Source organism: Procambarus clarkii, chromosome 12, assembly GCF_040958095.1.
Source record: "Procambarus clarkii isolate CNS0578487 chromosome 12, FALCON_Pclarkii_2.0, whole genome shotgun sequence".
In the NCBI taxonomy this organism is placed as follows: domain Eukaryota; kingdom Metazoa; phylum Arthropoda; class Malacostraca; order Decapoda; family Cambaridae; genus Procambarus; species Procambarus clarkii.
The window spans coordinates 15,622,967-15,646,826 of record NC_091161.1 but is presented as its reverse complement, the minus strand read 5'-3'; the positions used below and the strand labels follow the sequence as shown (position 1 = coordinate 15,646,826).

Sequence of the window (23,860 nt, the reverse complement as noted above, 5' to 3'; positions counted from 1 at the left end):
GACCCCTTCGGTTCAAGATGGTTTCCGGAAGGCCTTATTTTTGTTGGCCTTGGCTTCTGGGGCTCGGGTTAGGGAGCTTCATGCGTTTCTCCAACGCCGGGGATTCTGTTTTTTTTGGTCCTAGGTGTCGTTTTGTTCGGTTGCGGCCCTCTCCTTCTTTTCTGGCGAAGAATGAGACTGCAACATCTGGAGGGGTCCTCTCGTGATGGATGCTTGGTTGGTTAGGTTGAGTGTGCCATCACGTGTTGTGTCTGGTGGTGGCTTTACGCTGCTACCTGCGGACGGGTCCGTGCCGGTGGACGTTCTTTGGGTGGGATCCAGTTTTTCTGGTTCCCTGTTCCAGGGCTCGTGTCACAGGTTGTCCACAATGTCATAAAATCCAGAAAGCCTGAAGTCTACCTTTGTACCCATGATGTGACGAAGCATGCGGCATTCGCTGCAGTGTTTGGTAACATGTCTTGGGTCGACATTAAGGCTTGGGGGTTTTGAAGGTCGAACAGGGTCTTGGGCGCCAGGTATCTCGTGAAATGTTCCAGGGGCCTCTCTAACCTTGTGTCACTTTGGGGTGACTGTTGCAGCCGACAGTTCCTTCTTTGCATTGAGACATGCAGTGCTGCCGCCATCCGAGTAAGTCTCTTTTTTTTCTCTCGAACTGAGAAAGAACCAGATCCGTGGCTAGCAGACCAGCTGCGAGTCCAAACCAGCCAGTTGTTGAGGTAGGCCAAACACCTAAGAAACAAAGAAAGGTCACCATGATCCCTTTTTGATTAGCTCTCAGATGATGTGTGAGCACTTGGTGTGGTTCCAATTGCCGGTATTTTCGTCTCGCACTATGGTTCAGTTTTATGCTCCGATCATCCAGGAGGCGGTTTCCTTGTTTTCAAGTTCAAGTTCAAGTATGTTTATTGAGATAAGCAATAAATACATCTCAAAGGGATAGAGTAGCTTAGGCTATTTCTACCCCCCTTCCCCCCATCATCCTTGTTTTCACCTGTCTCACGTGTCGAAGGCTGCGACGGTCCAATTTTTTGACTTGGCATATGGGCCTTGACACTCATTTTCAAGCTTCTCCCTTTTGTCCTGTTGTCTTTAATCTGTTAATAATAATAATTTTATAATGTTCATAAATACACAGAAATGTAATAATAATAAATTATAATCTGTCAATAATAACATAGTAATAAACATAATAATAATAATAATAATTTATAATGTTCATTAGTCTGTTAATGGTATTCTTAGTTCATTCCTGATGGTGTTCATTAGTCTATTGATGGTGTTCGTCAGTCCGATGATGGTGTTCATTAGACCGTTGATGGTGTTCATTAGTCCATTGATGGTGTTCATTAGTCTATTGATGGTGTTCGTCAGTCCGATGATGGTGTTCATTAGACCGTTGATGGTGTTCATTAGTCCATTGATGGTGTTCATTAGTCTATTGATGGTGTTCGTCAGTCCGATGATGGTGTTCATTAGACCGTTGATGGTGTTCATTAGTCCGTTGATGGTGTTCAATAGTCCGTTGATGGTGTTCATTAGTCCGTTGATGGTGTTCATTAGTCTATTGATGGTGTTCATTAGTCCGTTGATGGTGTTCATTAGTCCGTTGATGGTGTTCATTAGTCCGTTGATGGTGTTCATTAGTCTATTGATGGTGTTCATTAGTCCGTTGATGGTGTTCATTAGACCGTTGATGGTGTTCATTAGTCCATTGATGGTGTTCATTAGTCTATTGATGGTGTTCGTCAGTCCGATGATGGTGTTCATTAGACCGTTGATGGTGTTCATTAGTCCATTGATGGTGTTCATTAGTCTATTGATGGTGTTCGTCAGTCCGATGATGGTGTTCATTAGACCGTTGATGGTGTTCATTAGTCCATTGATGGTGTTCATTAGTCTATTGATGGTGTTCGTCAGTCCGATGATGGTGTTCATTAGACCGTTGATGGTGTTCATTAGTCCATTGATGGTGTTCATTAGTCTATTGATGGTGTTCGTCAGTCCGATGATGGTGTTCATTAGACCGTTGATGGTGTTCATTAGTCCGTTGATGGTGTTCAATAGTCCGTTGATGGTGTTCATTAGTCCGTTGATGGTGTTCATTAGTCTATTGATGGTGTTCATTAGTCCGTTGATGGTGTTCATTAGTCCGTTGATGGTGTTCATTAGTCCGTTGATGGTGTTCATTAGTCTATTGATGGTGTTCATTAGTCCGTTGATGGTGTTCATTAGTCCATTGATGGTGTTCATTAGTGCATTGATGGTGTTCATTAGTGCATTGATGGTGTTCGTCAGTCCGATGATGGTGTTCATTAGTCCGTTGGTGTTCATTAGTCCGTTGATGGTGTTCATTAGTCTATTGATGGTGTTCATTAGTCCGTTGATGGTGTTCATTAGTCCATTGATGGTGTTCATTAGTCCATTGATGGTGTTCATTAGTCCGTTGATGGTGTTCATTAGTCCGTTGATGGTGTTCATTAGTCTATTGATGGTGTTCATTAGTCCGTTGATGGTGTTCATTAGTCCGTTGATGGTGTTCATTAGTCCGTTGATGGTGTTCATTAGTCTATTGATGGTGTTCATTAGTCCGTTGATGGTGTTCATTAGTCCGTTGATGGTGTTCATTAGTCCGTTGATGGTGTTCATTAGTGCATTGATGGTGTTCGTCAGTCCGATGATGGTGTTCATTAGTCCGTTGATGGTGTTCATTAGTCCGTTGATGGTGTTCATTAGTCTATTGATGGTGTTCATTAGTCCGTTGATGGTGTTCATTAGTCCATTGATGGTGTTCATTAGTCCATTGATGGTGTTCGTTAGTCCTGTTATGGCCTCAATGGGACGCAACCGGGTTCTTTTCTGGTGGTACGAAAGTTCTGGTATCTGGTCCCAAGTTAGTAGTGGCTTTCAAGGGGTGAGCTCAGTAATGCAAGTAAAACAAAAGGGGGAGGTACATTAAATACAACAGTTCATCACTTTATCCATATATATAATTATTTTCCCATCACCATATATATATATTTAACTCTTAAAAGGAAGTATTACTATATGTACACCAACGTCTCTCTCAGAAGACACTAAACACTCGACGAAGCTTAATCGATGCAGTCTTGTACCGTGTTTCCTCATCCGTGGTACTACTCTCAGTGGGTACCGGGAAACAACAATGAGTCAACCCTGGCCACGGGCCAGCCAAGCCACAATCCCACTAAGTGCCTCTTCGTGAAGGCCCACAACCACAGTCCAGCCTGTTGCTGTCAGGTACCAATCAGCCTCGCGCTGCTGGGCCACTTCACTTGCAGATACTAGGGTAGCGGGCCCTAGGCAGGTGCTTCGTGTAACTCGCTGGTTACTCTCCTCTTCAGCACCTGAGTCAGTCTTCTCTTCTATTAGCCAGCCCCGGGTACGGCGAATCCCGTCACTGCCACTCCACAGGCAGACAGTAGAACACTTCACAGTTCTCTTCCGGCGGCGGCTCACTGCTTCCGTAAAGCAGACTAGTGTAGAGACCTTGGCTGCCCTGGGTAGACTGCCTGTCCTTGTATCACAGCAGCCCTACGTCGACTCTGTGAATACAGGCACGTCAGCAGTACACTGGGACACTGCGTGGGACCACTAGGAAACATCACTTACTGGCTTAGACACATACATCCAACACCGCTTATGACAGATGGCGCTGCTTTTCTAAGCACCACCTCACTAGAGGTCAGCACCAGCTACCTCACGAGCTGACTAGGACAGGAATCTAGCGTCTCTTGCCGGTATATTCCTGTCGCCCCTAAATGGCGTCGTCCATGTTGTGGGGGGTTTCGGGAGCGGACTCACAGATGGCGTTGACGTCACTGCTCCGTGCTCTGACGATGAACTTGGGTTCGTAACAAGTTCGTTGATGGTGTTTGTTACTCTACATTACACACAAAAATCATAATAGTATGATGCATCAAATGAACAAATCCACAAGGGTCGTGATGAGGGTTCGGATCTACGTCTAAGAGAATCCCAGACGCTGCCTTAATCGACTGAGCTACGACATGGTAAAAGAATTGCAACCGTGAGTTCAACTTGACCTACCACGGATCCTGCAGCCTCTCCGAGACACAAACCAGGTTTTTACACAACTCCCCCCTGCACTCGAGCTATGTCAATAAGCTATTCTACCTCTTCGCCCTTACTTCATTACACCACAGAAATCACAATAGCGTGATGCATCAAATGTACAAATCCACAAGGGCCGTGATGAGGGTTTGAACCTACGTTCCAGAGAAGTCCGATGATGGTCTTCAATAGTCCGTTGATGGTGTTCAATAGTCCGATGATGGTGTTCATTAGTCCGTTGATGGTGTTCATTATACCGTTGATGGTGTTCATTATACCGTTGATGGTGTTCAATAGACGGTTGATGGTGTTCAATAGTCCGTTGATGGTGTTCAATAGACCGTTGATGGTGTTCAATAGTCCGTTGATGGTGTTCAATAGTCCGTTGATGGTGTTCAATAGACCGTTGATGGTGTTCATTAGTCCGTTGATGGTGTTCATTAGTCCGTTGATGGTGTTCAATAGACCGTTAATGGTGTTCAATAGTCCGTTAATGGTGTTCAATAGACCGTTGATGGTGTTCATTAGTCCGTTGATAGTGTTCAATAGACCGTTGATGGTGTTCAATAGACCGTTGATGGTGTTCAATAGACCGTTGATGGTGTTCAATAGACCGTTGATGGTGTTCAATAGACCGTTGATGGTGTTCAATAGTCCGTTGATGGTGTTCCTTATACCGAGGGCCACATTGCTGCCCTCTGGTTCACATTAAAGTCTTACAAATTTACATCACAATACATTTTCTAAAAAACTTATTTTTTACAAGTTTTTTGTGATAACCGAATATCTTGTAAGATATGATCTCAGGGCCTTCCTTGATAAGATTATACAGAGAACTGCCAACTTTTGATAAGATTAGGCAGTACCAGACCAACTCGTCAGCTCTATTAATACGCCTTATTTTATAGGTTACGGTTCGAAACGGACAAATTATAAATAATGAAAAGTAGCGTCTCACATATATTTACGTTTTCTGTGAAACGGTACGTTAGGTTAGGTGGGTGGCTTGGGTTTGTACGTGTCTGCTTAGGTTAACACTTAGTATTTTGTTTTGAACCAAGGAAAACGGGCTGTTTATCAGTGGAATTGGTGAGGACGCCGATAACTCGACCCTCAAGCAGCAACATTATCAGCGCTGCCAAAGTGGGAGGCACTGGAAACAGTTTTCTAATGCCAGTTGGTGATGTAGCAGGCAGTTTAATGCCAGTAGCAGGAGCCACATCACCCATCCTGGCAGTTTAATGCCAGTAACAAGAGCCACATCACCCATCCTGGCAGTTTAATGCCAGTAGCAGGAACCACATCACCCATCCTGGCAGTTTAATGCCAGTAGCAGGAACCACATCACCCATCCTGGCTGTTTAATGCCAGTAGCAGGAGCCACATCGCCCATCCTGGCTGTTTAATGCCAGTAGCAAGAGCCACATCACCCATCCTGGCTGTTTAATGCCAGTAGCAGGAGCCACATCGCCCATCCTGGCTGTTTAATGCCAGTAGCAGGAGCCACATCGCCCATCCTGGCTGTTTAATGCCAGTAGCAAGAGCCACATCACCCATCCTGGCAGTTTAATGCCAGTAACAAGAGCCACATCGCCCATCCTGGCTGTTTAATGCCAGTAACAAGAGCCACATCACCCATCCTGGCAGTTTAATGCCAGTAACAAGAGCCACATCGCCCATCCTGGCTGTTTAATGCCAGTAGCAAGAGCCATCTCTCTCAATCAGGTAGGTTAGTGCAAGAAGCAACAGTCAACTCTCTCAATCAGGTAGGTTAGTGCAAGAAGCAACAGTCAACTCTCTCAACCAGGTAGGTTAGTGCAAGAAGCAACAGTCAACTCTCTCAATCAGGTAGGTTAGTGCAAGAAGCAACAGTCAACTCTCTCAACCAGGTAGGTTAGTGCAAGAAGCAACAGTCAACTCTCTCAACCAGGTAGGTTAGTGCAAGAAGCAACAGTCAACTCTCTCAATCAGGTAGGTTAGTGCAAGAAGCAACAGTCAACTCTCTCAACCAGGTAGGTTAGTGCAAGAAGCAACAGTCAACTCTCTCAATCAGGTAGGTTAGTGCAAGAAGCAACAACCACCTCTCAAGTGGCACTCCAGGGAGGCCTAAAGTCTCAGTTGGATACCAGTTCCGTTTCTTTGAGATTCTCCTCGAAAGAGAGTGTTCAGTAGCCTGGGGCCAGATTCACGAAGCAATTACGCAAGCACTTACGAACGTGTACGTCTTTCCTCAATCTTTGACGGCTTTGTTTACATTTGTTAAACAGTTTACAAGCATGAAAACTTGCCAATCAATTGTTGTTATTGTTATAAACAGCCTCCTGGTGCTTCGGAGCTCATTAACTGTTTAATAATTGTAAACAAAGCCGCCAAAGATTGAGAAAAGATGTACAGGTTCGTAAGTGCTTGCGTAAGTGCTTCCGTGAATCTGGCCCCAGGTTCGTAAGTGCTTGCGTAAGTGCTTCCGTGAATCTGGCCCCAGGTTGGTAGAACTACCGTCTTCCCCATTTGTGGTCCTGAGTTCGAGGTTCGCATGGCCTAAATAGTGAATGAAATGTTATTTTCGACGTTTAAGTGGTTAGATATATAATTCAGTGTGCCCGGGGACAGGAAGACATAGTGTAGTCATACACATTTGGGTTTTATTTAGGTCCTCCCAAGGCTGAATTACAGACCCCGCCCAGGATACAACCCCACAACAAGCTGATTAACTCCTGAGTACCTACTCACTGCTAGGTGAACTGACGCATTAGGTGAAAGAAAATGTGTTCAACTGTTTCTGTCCCGCCCAGGATTCGAACCTGAAATTCTCGGTTGTGCGTCAAGAACGAACCCGACTGTACTACTGGGACCCTTGCCAATATATATATATATATATATATATATATATATATATATATATATATATATATATATATATATATATTATATATATATATATATATATATATATATATATATATATATATATATATATATATATATATATATATATATATATATATAATTGTTTTGTCCCTCATATCAAGCTATTTTTGTGTTATTCTTATCTTAAATTTTTATTTACTAAATATGCTCTTTCTTCATTAATTATCATCTTTGCTCTCTTACTGAAATCTTTATACGTGTTAAATATCAAGTCTCTGCACATACTTTCAAGCATTCACGATATCTATAAAACTCTGACTCGCAATGCCAATCCTGATCCTAACCTAACCTAGAAGGCTGTAATAGGATTCACGTTCACAACACAACAAATATCTCTCTGATATCCTAGAGTGACAAATATCTCTCTGATATCCTAGTGACAAATATCTCTCTGATATCCTAGAGTGACAAATATCTCTCTGATATCCTAGAGTGACAAATATCTCTCTGATATCCTAGAGTGACAAATATCTCTGATATCCTAGAGTGACAAATATCTCTCTGATATCCTAGAGTGACAAATATCTCTATGATATCCTAGAGTGACAAATATCTCTATGATATCCTAGAGTGACAAATATCTCTCTGATATCCTAGAGTGACAAATATCTCTCTGATATCCTAGAGTGAGACTCATCCACAGCAGAAATGCTATGCAAATCAAGGGGTCCCAAATTGTAAAGTGACCTCCCAAATGTAATTAAAAGCTCTACGTCTCCCAACCACTTTAAAAGAGAGATTAAGAAATATTTACTTGATAATCATTTAATTAATCTCTTATAATCGTCACCAGGTAACTAATTTCACTCACATTTTTCCTCGTAATAAGTTATTTTTATGATTACTTTTACCTTAAAATTTTATCTAGAATTTTTTATTTACTAAGAATTACGTCCTGTCAATATTTTACAAGATATAATGTCATCTAATTTCTTGCATTCCTCTGATAAAGTCCTTTATGACCCTTGTTTATTTTTAAATATTGGCGCCATTAAACTTATATTACTCTATGTTCTGTTATGTTCCAAGAATATGTTCCAAGATTAAGAATGAGAAAGTCCAGTTGCTTTACTAACTTACATCTTAGTATTTCCCTTTTGTTAATAATGTAAATAAACTATTGTACTGTTGCTATAACTACTGACTCCATATTGTAATAGGCTATCTATGTCAATCTTAAGTATCACCTTTTTTGTATTCATTTCTTATGTTCCATGAACGTTCTCTTTTTGTTACTTTACTTCTCTTTTGGTATTAACTGTTTTACCTCAATGCAATAATTGAGTGTTTTTAATGATTGTTGTCGAACACACACACACACACACACACACACACACCGGGTAAACAAGGATGAACTATTCAACACTGGTGGGACGCGAACAAGGGGACACAGGTGGAAGCTGAGTACCCAAATGAGCCACAGAGACGTTAGAAAGAACTTTTTCAGTGTCAGAGTAGTTAGTAAATGGAATGCATTAGGAAGTGATGTGGTGGAGGCTGACTCCATACACAGTTTCAAATGTAGATATGATAGAGCCCAATAGGCTCAGGAATCTGTACACCAGTTGATTGACGGTTGAGAGGCGGGACCAAAGAGCCAGAGCTCAACCCCCGCAAGCACAATTAGGTGAGTACAATTAGGTGAGTACACACACACACACACACACACACACACACACACACACACACACACACACACACACACACACACACACACACACACAATAAACGCCATGTTATGGAATGTGAAATAGGAGAACATAGACCCCACACAACCTATATATTTTCTGAAAAATCTTTAAAGGATTGTAATAAAGGAAGAGATCGAGGGTTCGTTCTAGATAAAACAAACTGTCACTTGAGGATCACATGAAGAACATTGTGCGAGGAGCCTATCACTCACAGTCTAACTTCAGAATTGCTTTTAATTTAATTAATTAAATACATGGATGGAGAAATACTAAAGAAATTGTTCACGACTTTTGTTAGACCAAAGCTGGAATATGCAGTGATTGTATAGTGCCCATATCTTAAGAAGCACATCAACAAACTGGAAAAGGTACAAAGACATGCTACTAAGTGGCTCCCAGAACTGAAGGGCAAGAGCTACGAGGAGAGGTTAGAAGCATTAAATATACCAAAACTAGAAGACAGAAGAAAAAGAGGCGAAATGATCACTACATACAAAATAGTAACAGGAATCGATAAAATTGACAGGGAAGAATTCCTGAGACCTGGAACTTCAAGAACAAGAGGTCATAGATTTAAACTAGCTAAACACAGATGCCGAAGAAATATAAGAAAATTCACTTTAGCAAACAGAGTGGTAGACGGTTGGAACAAGTTAGGTGAGAAGGTGGTGGAGGCCAAGACCGTCAGTAGTTTCAAAGCGTTATATGACAAAGAGTGCTGGGAAGACGGGACACCACGAGCGTAACTCTCATCCTGTAACTACACTTAGGCAATTACACTTGGGTAATTACACACACGACATGGGTTCAGGGATGGCAAGTCCTACCTCACAGGGTTACTTGAATTCTACGACCAGGCAACCAAGATCAGGCAAGAAAGAGAAGGGTGATCAGGCTGCATATTTTTGGATTGCCAGAAAGCCTTTGATACAGTATCACACAAGAGGCTAGTGAAAAAGCTGGAGATTCAGGCTGGAGTGAAAGGGAAGGTACTCCATTAGATAAAGAACTACCTAAGCAACAGTAGACAACGAGTCAATGTGAGGGGTGAGGTCTCAGATTGGCGAGACGTTACAAGTGAAGTCCCGCAGGGGTCAGTCCTTGGACCTATACTGTTTCTGATATATGTAAATGATCTCCCAGAGGGTATAGACTCGTTTCTCTCAATGTTTGCTGATGATGCAAAAATTATGAGGAGGATTGAAACAGAGGATGATAGTAGGAGGCTACAAGATGACCTAGACAGACTGAGTGAATGGTTCAACAAATGGCTGTTAAAGTTCAACCCCAATAAGTGCAAAGTAATGAAACTAGGTGGTGGAAACAGGAGGCCAAACACAGGATACAGAATAGGAGATGAAGTACTTAATAAAACGGACAGAGAGAAAGATCTAGGAGTTGATATCACACCAAACCTATCTCCTGAAGCCCACATAAAAGAATAACGTCTGCGGCATATGCGAGGCTGGCTAACATCAGAACAGCCTTCAGGAACCTGTGTAAGGAATCATTCAGAATCTTGTATACCACATATGTAAGACCAATCCTGGAGTATGCGGGCCCTGCATGTAGCCCGTACCTTGTCAAGCACAAGACGAAGCTGGAAAAAGTTCAAAGGTATGCCACTAGACTAGTCCCAGAACTAAGAGGCATGAGTTACGAGGAAAGGCTGTGAGAAATGCACCTTACGACACTGGAAGACAGAAGAGTTAAGGGGAGTCATGATCACTACCTACAAAATCCTCAGGGGAATCGACTGGGTGGACAAGGATAAACTATTCAACATTGGTGGTATGCAAACAAGGGGACACAGGTGGAAACTGGGTACCCACATGAGCCACAGGGACGTTAGAAAGAACTTTTTCAGTGTCAGAGTAGTTAACAGGTGGAATGCATTAGGCAGTGATGTGGTGGAGGCTGACTCCATACACAGGTTTCAAATGTAGATATGATAGAGCCCAGTAGGCTCAGGAATCTGTACTCCAGTTGATTGACAGTTGAGAGGCGGGACCAAAGAGCCAGAGCTCAACCCCCGCAAGCACAAATAGGTGAGTATACACACATACACACACACACACACACACACATGGAGAGATAAATTGGGAATCAAGGAATCCCCATGGCAGGGAAGAAACGTGGGGAGCAAAATTAGTAGATGTTATATACAGGATTTCCCTGACACAACATGTGAAGGAAGACACAAGGGAAGGGATACACCGAGCCTATTAGACCTGATTTTCACCCAGAACGTAGAAGACATCGAGAATTTGGAGCATGAAATACCACTAGGGACCAGCGACCATTGTGTCCTAGTCTTTGACCACATGATGGAACTCAAACTTGTGACCAAAGGACAAGAGGCCTGGGAAAGGAGAGTTGACTACAGGAAAGGGGACTACAGGAGGATAAGGGACCATCTGGGTAGAAGTGCAGTGGGAGGAAGAAATCAGAGAAAAAACAGTCCAAGAGATGCGATGGACCTAGTCACACAGAAATGCCAGGAGGCCGAAGAGAGATTTATACCAACAGTAAAGAAAAAAAGTAAGAAGGAATATAATAACCCATGGTTTAATAGACAGTGTCAAGAAGCAAAACTGAGAAGCAGGAGGGAGTGGAGGAAGTACAGAAGACAAAGGACAGAGGGCAACAGGATCAGATGCAACAGAGCTAGGAACGATTACATTAACATAAGAAGAGCATCGGAAAGAAATTATGAGAACGATATTGCGATCAAAGCGAAAAAGCAACCTAAATTACTACACAGCCATATAAGAAGAAAAATGTTGGTGAACGACCAAGTGACAAGACTGAGGAAAACAGAAGGGGCATATACAGAAAGTGACAAGGAAACTGTACTTGTGGTCGATCTCAAACCCATTTATGATGTGATGACTTATACTGAATATTGTAAGTAGCTCATCAAGATTGTAACTTACTTAGCTAAATGAATTGTGGGGTTCAGTCCCTGAGCCCATTATGTGCCTCTGTAACCCTTTCCACTACCGCCCACAAGATGGGTATGGGGTTTATAATAAATGAACTAAACTAAACTAATCTGCGAGGCACTAAATGCTAGTTTCCATGGAGTGTTCACAACCGAGCCTGAGCAACTCCCATTGTTAGAAAAGATTACCCTAGATGAAAGACTATCAGATATAGAGGTGACAGCAGAGGAGGTAATGAAACAGTTGACAACACTGGATGCAATTAAAGTGGTTGGACCAGACAAAGTATCCCTGTGGATACTAAAAGAGGCAGCGCAGGCCCTCAGCGTGCCTCTGGCAAGGATTTTTAATGAATCACTTATGTCGGGAGAATTGCCCAGTTGCTGGAAGAGGGCAAATATTGTACCGATTTTCAAGAAAGGTGATAGTGAGGAGGCACTTAACTATAGACCTGTATCACTGACAAGCATCTCCTGCAAAATATTTGAAAGAATAATTAAGCTAAGACTGGTTGCACACCTACAGAACATTAGATTTATAAACAAACATCAACATGGGTTCTGGAAAGGGAAATCTTTCCTGACAAACCTTTTGGGAATTCTATGATAAAATAACGAGGATAAGGCAGGACAGAGAAAGTTGGGCAGACTGCATATTTCTGGACTGTCAAAAAGCCTTTGATACAGTAGCGCACATGAGACTGCTATTCAAACTTAAGAGGCAGGCAGGAGTGAGCGGAACGACCCCTAGCATGGGTAAGGAACTACCTAACAGAAAGGAGCCAGAGAGTTACGGTAAGGGGGCGAGAAGTCAGACAGGCGAACAGTAACGAGTGGAGTACCTCAAGGATCGGTGCTAGAACCAATTCTATTTCTAAAATACGTTAACGACATGTTTACAGGAGTAGAATCCTACATGTCGATATTCACGGATGACGCAAAGTTGATGAGAAGAGTTGTGACAGATGAAGATTGTAGGATCTTCCAAGAAGACTTGAACAGGTTGCAAAGATGGTCAGAGAAATGGTTACTGGAGTTCAACATGAGCAAATGTAAAGTTATGGAAATGGGACGAGCTAGGTGATAGGAGACTAAAGAGACAGTACACAATGAAGGGGAACAGCCTACCTGTAACGACGCGTGAAAGAGACCTGGGGGTGGATGTAACACCTAATCTATCTCCTGAGGCACATATAAATAGGATAACGACAGCAGCGTACTCTACACTGGCAAAAGTTAGAACATCATTCAGAAGCCTAAGTAAGGAGGCATGTAGGGCACTTTACACTGTCTACGTGAGGCCAGTCTTAGAGTATGCCGCCCCATCATGGAGTCCCCACCTGAAGAAACACATAAGGAATCTGGAAAAGATTCAGAAGTTTGCACAGAAATTCGTCCCAGCGTTACGAGGGATGGGATATGAAGAGCGCCTGAAGGAACTGAGCCTTACGACACTAGAAAAAAAGAAGGGAGAGGGGTGATATGATAGGAGCGTATAAAATACTCATGGGGATTGACAGAGTGGACATAGACGAAATGTTTACAAGGAATATTAACAGAACGAAAGGACATTAATGGAAGCTGGAAACTCAGATGAGTCACAGAGATGTTAGGAAATTTTCTTTTAGCGTGAGAGTAGTGGGAAAATGGAATGCACTTAAGGAGCAGGTTGTGGAAGCAAATACTATTCATAATTTTAAAACTAGATATGATATGGAAATAGGACCAGAGTCATAAGTTGTAAACAACCGATGGCTCGAAAGGCTGGATCCAAGAGTCAATGTTCGATCCTGCAGACACAAATAGATGAGTACACATACACAAACACACACACACACACACACACACACACACACACACACACACACACACACACACACACACACACACACACACACACACACACACACAAACCATAACAAATGCAGTGTTTCCACAGGACTACTATGTAGTGAGGAAAGAGAGAGAAGGGAGAGGAGGAGGTGGTGTAGCTTTGCTGATAAGAAAAGGTTGGAGTTTTGAAGAAATGGTTAATCAGGGCTGTGAAGGTTTCAGTGACTACATATCAGGCACCATAGCAACTGGAGGACAGAAAATTATAGTAGTAGTCATATATATAACCCCCCACCAAACGACAGAAGACCCAGACAGGAATATGATAGAAACAACATGGCCACCATCAATATAATAGAGAGAGCAGCTTCTGTGGCTAGCGGGAACGGATCCAGACTACTAATTATGAGAGACTTCAACCACGGGAAGATAGATTGGGAGAACAGAGACCCATATGTAGGACCAGACACATGGAAAGCTAAGCTGATGGACGTGGCAACAAGAAGCTTTCTAAGTCAACACATCAAGGGGACCGACAAGAATGAGAGGAGAGGAGAGGATGAACCAGCTTTGCTTGATCTGATATTTACCCTAAATGAGTCGGATATAAGGGAAGTTAAGTTGGAAGCCCCCTTGGGAATGAGTGATCATAGTGTATTGAGCTTTGAGTACCTGGTTGAGCTAGGAATTATCTCCCCCCCCCATAAAGAACTGGGAAACAAAGGGCTGGCGTACCGAAAGCGAAACTATGAGGAGATGAATAAATTCCTAAGGGATATGCCATGGGACACAGAACTCAGAACTAAGTCCGTACAAGACATGATGGATTATGTCACCCAAAAGTGTCAAGAGGCGGTAAACAGGTTTATCCCAGCCCGACAGGAAAAAAACCGAGAAGCAAAAGAAGAATCCATGGTTTAATAGGGAATGTATGAAAGCAAAGGAGCTGAACAAAAGGGCGTGGAGGAACTTCCGAAATAACAGAACACCAGAAAGTAGAGAGAGATACCAGCGAACCAGGAACGAGTATATTAGTGTGAGAAGGGAAGCTGAGAAAAGGTATGAAAATGATATAGCTAATAAAGCCAAGATCGAACCAACGCTACTACACAGTCACATCAGGAGGAAAACAACAGTGAAGGAACAGGTGATGAAACTTAGAACGGGTGAGGACAGGTACACAGAGAATGACAAAGAGGTGTGTGAAGAACTCAACAAGAGGTTCCAGGAGGTCTTTACAATAGAACAAGGAAAGATCACGGCGTTAAGAGAGGTGGCAGAAAACCAGGCGACCTTGGAAGGGTTCGAAATTACAAGAGGTAAGGTCAAGAGGCTCCTATTGGAGCTGGACGAGAGAAAGGCTGTTGGGCCGGACGGAATCTCACCATGGATATTGAAAGAGTGTGTAGGAGCACTTTGCTTGCCACTCTCCATATGCATAGTGTATAGTAAGTCACTGGAAACGGGAGACCTACCAGAAATATGGATGATGTCTAATGTAGTCCCAATATACAAAAAGGGTGACAGGCAAGAGGCACTGCACTACAGGCCAGTGTCCTTAACTTGTATACCATGCAAGGTGATGGAGAAGATCGTGAGAAAAAACCTAGTAACACATCTGGAGAGAAGGGACTTCGTGACAACCCATCAGCATGGGTTCAGGGAGGATAAATCTTGCCTTACAGGCTTAATAGAATTCTACGATCAGATTACAAAGATTAAGCAAGAAAGAGAAGGATGGGCGAACTGCATTTTTTTGGACTGTCGGAAAGCCTTTGACACAGTACCCCATAAGAGGCTGATGCATAAGCTAGAGAAACAGGCAGGAGTAACTGGTAGGACGCTCCAGTGGATAAGGGAGTACCTAAGCAATAGGAAGCAGAGAGTTACAGTGAGGGGTGAGACCTCAGATTGGCTTGAAGTCACCAGTGGAGTCCCAAAGGACTCTATACTTGGACCTATCATGTTTCTGATATACGTAAATGATCTCCCAGAGGGTATAGACTCATTCCTCTCAATGTTTGCTGACGACGCCAAAATTATGAGAAGGATTAAGACAGAGAAGGACAGCTTGAGGCTTAAAGAAGATATGGACAAGCTGCAGGAATGGTTGAACAAATGGTTGTTAGAGTTTAACCCAAGCAAATGTAATGTAATGAAGGTAGGTGTAGGGAGCTGGAGACCAGATACAAGGTATCATTTGGGAGATGAAATACTTCAAGACTCAGAGAGAGAGAAAGATCTGGGGGTTGATATCACGCCAGATTTGTCCCCTGAAGCTCATATCAAGAGGATAATATCATCGGCATATGCCAGATTGGCTAACATAAGAACGGCCTTTAGAAACTTGTGTAAGGAATCTTTCAGAACATTATATACCACATATGTCAGACCAATCCTGGAGTATGCGGTTCCAGCATGGAGTCCATATCTAGTAAAGCATAAGACTAAACTGGAAAAGGTTCAAAGGTTTGCCACCAGACTAGTACCCGAACTGAGGGGTATGAGCTACGAGGAGAGACTACGGGAATTAAACCTCATGTCACTGGGAGACAGAAGAGTTAGAGGGGACATGATCACCACATACAAGATTCTCAGAGGAATTGATAGGGTTATCTTGAGATGATTTCGGGGCTTTTTAGTGTCCCCGCGGCCCGGTCCTCGACCAGGCCTCCACCCCCCAGGAAGCAGCCCGTGACAGCTGACTAACACCCAGGTACCTATTTTACTGCTAGGTAACAGGGGCATAGGGTGAAAGAAACTCTGCCCAATGTTTCTCGCCGGCGCCTGGGATCGAACCCAGGACCACAGGATCACAAGTCCAGCGTGCTGTCCGCTCGGCCGACCAGCTCCCATCAGAGCTGGGTAGATAAAGATAGACTATTTAACACAAGGGGACACAGGTGGAAATTGAGTGCCCAAATGAGCCATAGAGACGTTAGAAAGATTTTTTTCAGTGTCAGAATAGTAGACAAATGGAATGCATTAGGAAGTGATGTGGTGGAGGCTGACTCAATACACAGCTTTAAGTGTAGATATGATAGAGCCCAGTAGGCTCAGGAACCTGTGTATTAGTTGATTGACCATTGAAAGGTGGGACCAAAGAGCCAGATCTCAACCCCCGCTAGCACAGCTAGGTAAGTACAACTAGGTAAGTGCACATGCCTTATTATGGAATGTGGAATTGGAGAAAATAAACCAGACATAACTTACAAAGTATGTGAAAAAGAACTACTGAAATTGGAATATGCAGCAGTTGTATGGTGCCCAAATCTCAAGAAGCACATAAAGAAACTGGAAAAGTTGCAACGGTATGTTACAATTTTTTATTTATTTTTTTTTTTTTGAGATATATACAAGAGTTGTTACATTCTTGTAGAGCCACTAGTACGCGTAGCGTTTCGGGCAAGTCCTTAATCCTATGGTCCCTGGAATACGATCCCCTGCCGCGAAGAATCGTTTTTTCATCCAAGTACACATTTTACTGTTGCGTTAAACAGAGGCTACCATAATGGCTTCCATAACTTAAAAATAAGAGTTACGAGGAGAGACTAGATGCATTAAACATGCCAAAACTAAAAGATAAAAGAAAAAGAGGCGATATGACCACCACTTACAAAATACTAACAGGAATCGACCAAATTGACATGCATTCCTGAAACTAGTAACTTCACGAACACAGATTCAAGCTAAGGAAACAAAGGTGCCGAAAAAAATATTAGAAAGTTTTCTTTTGCAAACAGAGTGGTAGGCGGCTGGAACAAGCAAAGTGAGGAGGTGGTGGAGGCCAGTTTCAAAGAAGGTACAATAGGTATGTGAGATTACATAAGATTGGTATTTTTATATTCTTGCAAAGCCACTGACAGACGGGACCAAAGAGCCAGAGCTCAACCCCCGCAAGCACAATTAGGTGAGTACACACAGCGTTTCCGGAGTTTTGGGCATTACTACAAACGGGGGGATATTTGCTGTATAAAGATTCTCTCTCTCTGTCTCTCTCTCTTTCCTTCCTCTTCTCTCTCTCTTCTTCTTCACTCTCTGTCTTCTCTCGTCCCCTCTTCTCTCTCTCTCTTCTCTCTTCCCCTCTTCTCTCTCTCTCCTTATATATTTCTCTCTCTCCTCTTATCTCTCTCTCTGTCTCCTTCTTATCTCTCTCTCTGTCTCCTTCTTATCTCTCTATCTCTCCTTCTTATCTCTCTCTTATTCTTCTCTACTCTCTCTCTCTCCTCCCTCTCTTCTCTTGCTCTCTCTCTTCTCTCTCTTTACTCCCTCTCTCTCTCTCTCTCTCTCTCTCTCTCTCTCTCTCTCTCTCTCTCTCTCTCTCTCTCTCTCTCTCTCTCTCATCTCTTCTCTCTTTACTCTTTCTCTCTCTCTTTTCCATCTCTCTCTTTCTCCCTCTCCCCTCCAATCTCTCTCTCATTCTCTCACTCTCTCTATCTTTCTAAATGCAACAAAGATAATTATACCTAATAATTTCAATAATTAATAATTAGAATTAACGTTTTAAAATGCTTTGCTCCAAAACGTTATATCATAACATTTAAACCACGTTTTATTAAAACGTTATGACCTCACTTTTTATTCTCGTCTTTACAAATTCTCACAACACGTATATTAAATGTAATTAAAAACGTGCCCAAAACAATAAATGTCGTTTTTAGCACGGTTAGAAAACGAAAAATGATCGCTCGTGACCTGAGAGGAACTCTCGAGGGGAAACACAGGTCTGGATAGCGTGGCGTTTATTTACAAGAGACGATAACGTCACACCGGTTATAGGATACATGACTGTCTTTGTACAATACTTATAAAACAATAGGGCCTCTGCAGCTAACCTAAGTAATACTTAATCCTACAAAATACCTTAATTCAACAACTCTGAAATTAAAAATATATATATTTTTATAGCATTTATATGTAGCATCCCAAAGCTAAAGTTACCATGTGCAGTCTGGAATGCTACTGTAGTGTATTTATTTATTTATATTTTTATATATATATACATATATACATATATATACGCTGTATATATATATATATATATATATACAGCGGGGTTTATGCGAGTCCATAGCATGGAAGTTTTCACATTCTCGTAAAGCCACTAACATGCATAGCGTTTCGGACAGGTCCGTAATCTAACAGATAAATTTAATTAGGTAATTTGTAGCAAAATTGGAAAAAAGTTAACAGGTACATTGTAAGAAAATTTGAAGAAAATTAGTAAGTACATTACAGTGAAATTTGAGGATTATCAACAGATACATTGTAGCATAATTTGAGGATTATTTCTAGGTACATTATAGTAAAATTTGAATTTAACATAACAACCATGATATAAGATGATGATAGTGAACACAACTGGTTTGTATTGACTGACTGATGGTAGGAAAATATTATGGATAACTGCAGGTCTACAAGAACATTCTGTCATTCTCTCATGTGTATTATACATATATAAAACGCTAAACTATAATGCCAATCCTGATCTCAAAAGCTTCATAGAAGGTTGTATCAGAACCCATGAGCATCACACCAGAAATAAATACAGTTTTGATATTCCTAGAGTACGACTTAATCAAACTAGAAATGCTCTACAAATCAAGGGGCCCAGAATGTGGAATGACCTTCCCAACCATGTTAAAGACTGTACCTCTCTCAACCAGTTTAAGTTAAAAGCGAAGCTATACCTAATAAATTCCCTGTAACCTACCTTACCCTTCTATTGTCAACCAATGTCTGTTTTTTTCTTTAAAGAGCGCTGTTTGTCGACATAATTGTATTTGTGCTGCTTTTTCATCTATGTTTTCATTTCTTGTTTTCATTCTACTCATTATGCTCAATTAGTATTAAGCTTGTCATTTAAGTTTATCATGCCCGAAACGCTTTGCGTAATAGTGGCTTTAGGCATTGTATGTACTAGCTATACCTATAAGTTAAACAATCCTCGTAAATATTTATTGTATGTATGTACCTTACCTAAATAAAATTGTATTGTATTGTATTGTAACAGACACAGAAACCAAACCAAGGTTTCACACAATCCCCCATTGTGGGATTGTGTGAAACCCTGTTTCGGCTTCAGTGGACAACCTGTCCTCTAACAAAGAACCTCACATATCGATCGTATGCGTTAGATAAGGCCAAAAATTGTCGTACTAGAAAATGGAAAGCGGCTCACGAAAGTAACGTACTGTCCCATTTTCTGTTTTGGGTCTTCTGGTAGGTTAGGAGAGGACTTTTTAAATTTACCGTTTTCTGGACGATGGGAAACCTTAGGAGGACGGGCTGCAGTAGAAGCCTCAAAGAATCCTCGTGGGTGCAGAAGTACCCTAAGTTGCAATCCTTTTTACCATGTCATGGTCTAGTCTAGTGCCTGTGCCTGGGAACACTCAGTGCATAGGTTCGAATCCTCACCCCGGCTCCAATGGATTTTCACATTTATTATTAATATTGCTGTTATTATTATTTGCATATTTTCATGCTCTTCACAACATTTTGACACTGACCCAGTGTCAAACAACAGTTAATACCATACGTCTAGCAGTGTCGTCAATACCAGTGTCAGTTTGACACTGACACAGCTTTTGACACTGTCAACCACCAAAACCTTCTTCTTAAATTACATCATTATGGAGTCAGAGGTCAATCCCTTCAGTCTTACCTTACTGACAGGCTCCAGTATGTTTCTGTGAATAATTCTATTTCTCCCACCTTACCCATCAACATTGGTGTTCCTCAGGGCAGCATACTTGGCCCTTTCCTCTTTCTCATCTAAATTAATGACCTTCCAAATGCCTTTCAACAGCTCAAGCCAATCTTATTTGTTGATGACACAACTTTCATTTTCTCCAGTCCTGACCCTCTTGCTCTAAATGTTACAGTAAATACTGAACTAAATAAAGTCCATCTTTGGCTAACTGCCAACAAACTCACCCGTAACATTAACAAAACTTTCTATATTTTGTTTGGTAATAAATCCTTAAATCATATTAATCTAAGAACAAGCAATATACAAATTAGTAACAAAGTAGATAGTAAATTCCTTGGTGTTCTCATCGATAACAAGCTAAATTTCCAGGGACACATTCTAAATATATCAAAAAAAGTTTCTAAAACTGTTGGCATTCTTTCTAAGATTAGATATTATGTACCTCGCCCTGCCCTTGGTGACACTATTACTTTCTCATCTATCCTTATCTCAATTATGGTATTTGTGTTTGGGATTCTACTACCAAAAATCATTTACATCTTCTAATTACTCAACATAAAACTGCTATTAGAACAATATCTAATTCTGGCCCCAGACAGCACTCGGTACTCTTACTCAAATCTTTGATTATGTTAGATATTAAGTCACTGCACATCCTTTCATGTTTACTCTATATATATAAAACTCTGAACTGTAATGTCATTCCTGACCTTAAATGCTTCCTAGAAGGTTGTAACAGAACCCATGAGCACCACACCAGAAACAAATACCTATTTGATATTCCAAGAGTGCGCCTTAACCCAACTAGAAATGCTCTACAAATCAAAGGACCCAGAATGCAATCGTGTCAAAGGCTGCACCTCTCTCAATCAGTTTAAGAGAAAAACTAAATACTACCTAATAAGCTCCATGTAACCTACCTTACCCCCTAAATGTCAACCCATGTCTTGCTATTTTAAACAATACTGTTTGTTTACCAAGTTGTATAAATGCTGATTTCTGCCAAGTTCCCCCTTCCCATTTTTTCCGTTTTCAACACAATTTTCTTAAATCTCAATTAGTACTAAGCTTTAGGCTAAGCATTTTTTTCCCAAACCTTGTCCGAAACGCTATGCGTAGGCTTTAGGTATTATTTTAGGTACTTTAGGCTTTAGGTACGCTTTAGGTATTATTTGCACCAGCTCTATCTATAAATCCACTATGCGTAGGCTTTAGGCATTATTTGTACTAGCTCTATCTATAGATCCAACATTATGTTTGTAACTCATCTTCTATATATGTATTTTTACCTGAATAAACCTTTTGATTTTGAACATCAGTCACATATATTACAGGAAACTTAAACGTTTCTAATGAGCTCCTGTTGCAGATACCTGTGGGGAAGCTGTAGATCAAGAATCATCAGTGAACGTTGATAAGAGCGCTTGGCCTTCATCACACGACAACTCAACATGGCTGAGGAACCCTGCAAATGTCCTGAGAATATGAGAGAAACTCTGCCCTTAGTAAGTACAGACTTTATTGTATTATTATTATTGTTATTATTATTGTTATTATTATTATTTGTATTATTATTATTATTATTATTATTATTATTATTATTATATATCAATGAGAAAATTCACAGGAGCCGTGATGAGGATTCGAACGTATGCGCTGGGTATTCCCAGACACATGGTCTAAACGACTATATCACGACATGGTCTAAGAGTGGTAACCTGGGGTACTACTGTACCCACTAGGATTCCCAAGGCTTTCACTGAAGCTAAACCAGGGTTTCACACAGTTCTCCCATGAGGTTCGAATCCTCATCACAGCTCGTGTTGATTTTCTCATTGGTATATTACGATAATGTGATTTCTTTGTGTATTGAAAGAGGAGCGTCAGAGGTGGAATTACTAGATGACAGAGCCGGAGTGCATGGGGGTTTATCACAGTTTGTTAAAAATTGTGATTCAGTCATGCATGTGGGGCTCTAGATGACAATGACTCGGGGTTCAGGCACAGTGTGTGGAAAATTTTCACCAATTCTACAAATTGGTGAATATAAATAACTTACAAATACTCAACGTTAGATCCTACAGTGGTTTATGTGACATTTGTTAAGTCATAGATTTTCACATTATACCACATTGCAGAGGGGAAAATCTTTAAGTTAGCTACTGTCATCTATAATTAAATAATTCACCATAAAAATTTATTTTATATATTTATTATCTCAATGTCATGAGAATAATATCCAAAATGAAGGGATAAGTAATTACTATCCTAACCATAACACATTTTGTTTGTGGAGAGATATTCCTGCATAGGCCCTAAACCTCTGGCTGGCTCACTAAGTGTTACTCGTTTCTGTCATAGATAGGCAGAGGATGCGTATTTGTGACTTATAATAATAATAATAATAATAATAATAATTTTTATTTAGGTAAGGTACATACATAAAGAGATTTTACAAAGTTTGTTGGCTTTATAGATAGAGCTAGTACATACAATGCCTAAAACCACTATTACGCAAAGCGTTTCGGGCAGGTTTATTTATATATATATATATATATATATATATATATATATATATATATATATATATATATATATATATATATATATATATATATATATATATATATATGTCGTACCTAGTAGCCAGAACTCACTTCTCAGCCTACTATGCGAGGCCCGATTTGCCTAATAAGCCAAGTTTTACTGAATTAATATATTTTCTCAATTTTTTTTCTTATGAAATGATAAAGCTACCCATTTCATTATGTATGAGGTCAATTTTTTTTATTGGAGTTAAAATTAACGTAGATATATGACCGAACCTAACCAACCCTACCTAACCTAACCTAACCTATCTTTATAGGTTAGGTTAGGTTAGGTAGCCGAAAACTTTAGGTTAGGTTAGGTTAGGTAGGTTAGGTTGTCGAAAAAACATTAATTCATGAAAACTAGGCTTATTAGGCAAATCGGGCCTTGCATAGTAGGCTGAGAAGTGAGTTCTGGCTACTAGGTACGACATATATATATATATATATATATATATATATATATATATATATATATATATATATATATATATATATATATATATATATATATATATATTATGTAAGTAAGTCTTATAACGATGACTTCCCAATGTGTTTAACAACTTCTGAGCTATTAAATCTCAGTTGAAAACTTATTTCGTTTGTAACTCTGCACTGTTTTAGATAATGTTCCAGTGGTCTATCTGGCATTTCTCCCCAGTACTGAAATTTCCTCTCATCTTCTGGAACCTGTAAACCTATTTCCTATGAACATGGGTATTCAAGCCTAGTGTGATGCAAGTGGCCTTCTGTTTTTTTTATTGCTCCCATATAGAACAATGAGTCAAATAAGTGCTTTAAAGTTAGTTGAATTCTTTTACCGACCAGCAGATCCTGATATTGAAGCTTCAACTGCAGTGTCATTTCCTATTATCCCTACATGACTTCACTTCCAGTTCATAGTTACCTGTCGACCTTGACTTGTGAGTGTTTGAATTAATGCTATAACATTTGTGGTCAGATGGATATTGTCAAGTAAGTACTCACCTATTTGTGCTTGCGAGGGTTTAGCTTTGGCTCTTTGGTCCCACCTCTGAACTGTCAATCAACTGGTGTACAAATTCCTGAG

At 40.8% G+C, this 23,860-nt stretch overlaps 2 protein-coding genes across 4 annotated transcripts in view; one reads left to right on the top strand and one right to left on the bottom strand.

Annotated features, from left to right (window-relative positions):
• The window catches only part of LOC123772853 (uncharacterized), a 603,147-nt gene that overhangs the window by 562,583 nt on the left and 16,704 nt on the right, over positions 1-23,860 (top strand). The window contains exons 1-2 of one of the 3 annotated variants that reach the window (XM_069323343.1): positions 5,196-5,817; positions 21,570-21,705. In XM_069323343.1, the coding sequence (XP_069179444.1) occupies positions 21,652-21,705 (54 nt within the window). In that variant the 5' untranslated portion in view covers positions 5,196-5,817; positions 21,570-21,651. Of the gene's footprint in view, positions 1-5,195; positions 5,818-6,098; positions 6,146-21,569; positions 21,706-23,860 lie in introns of those variants that run through there. The other 2 variants (XM_045766194.2, XM_069323344.1) reach the window with 2 other exon arrangements.
• On the bottom strand, positions 1,219-5,321 carry LOC123772934 (probable cyclin-dependent serine/threonine-protein kinase DDB_G0292550). Its single transcript, XM_069323419.1, has 3 exons — positions 5,150-5,321; positions 4,252-4,790; positions 1,219-2,901 (listed from the first exon to the last, which is right to left on the bottom strand). The coding sequence occupies exons 1-3, from the start codon at positions 5,319-5,321 to the stop codon at positions 1,219-1,221; spliced, it is 2,394 nt and encodes a 797-aa protein (XP_069179520.1).

What these genes read in the sequence shown, in the direction of transcription:
- LOC123772934 (XM_069323419.1), bottom strand. Translation starts at nt 5,321, where the DNA reads ATGGGTGATGTGGCTCCTGCTACTGGCATTAAACTGCCTGCTACATCA. An exon ending in TAAACAGCCCGTTTTCCTTG is followed by an intron (nt 4,791 to 5,149) that starts GTTCAAAACAAA and finishes AATGTGAACCAG; the next exon opens with AGGGCAGCAATGTGGCCCTC. An exon ending in TCATCGGACTTCTCTGGAAC is followed by an intron (nt 2,902 to 4,251) that starts GTAGGTTCAAAC and finishes ACCCCTTGAAAG; the next exon opens with CCACTACTAACTTGGGACCA.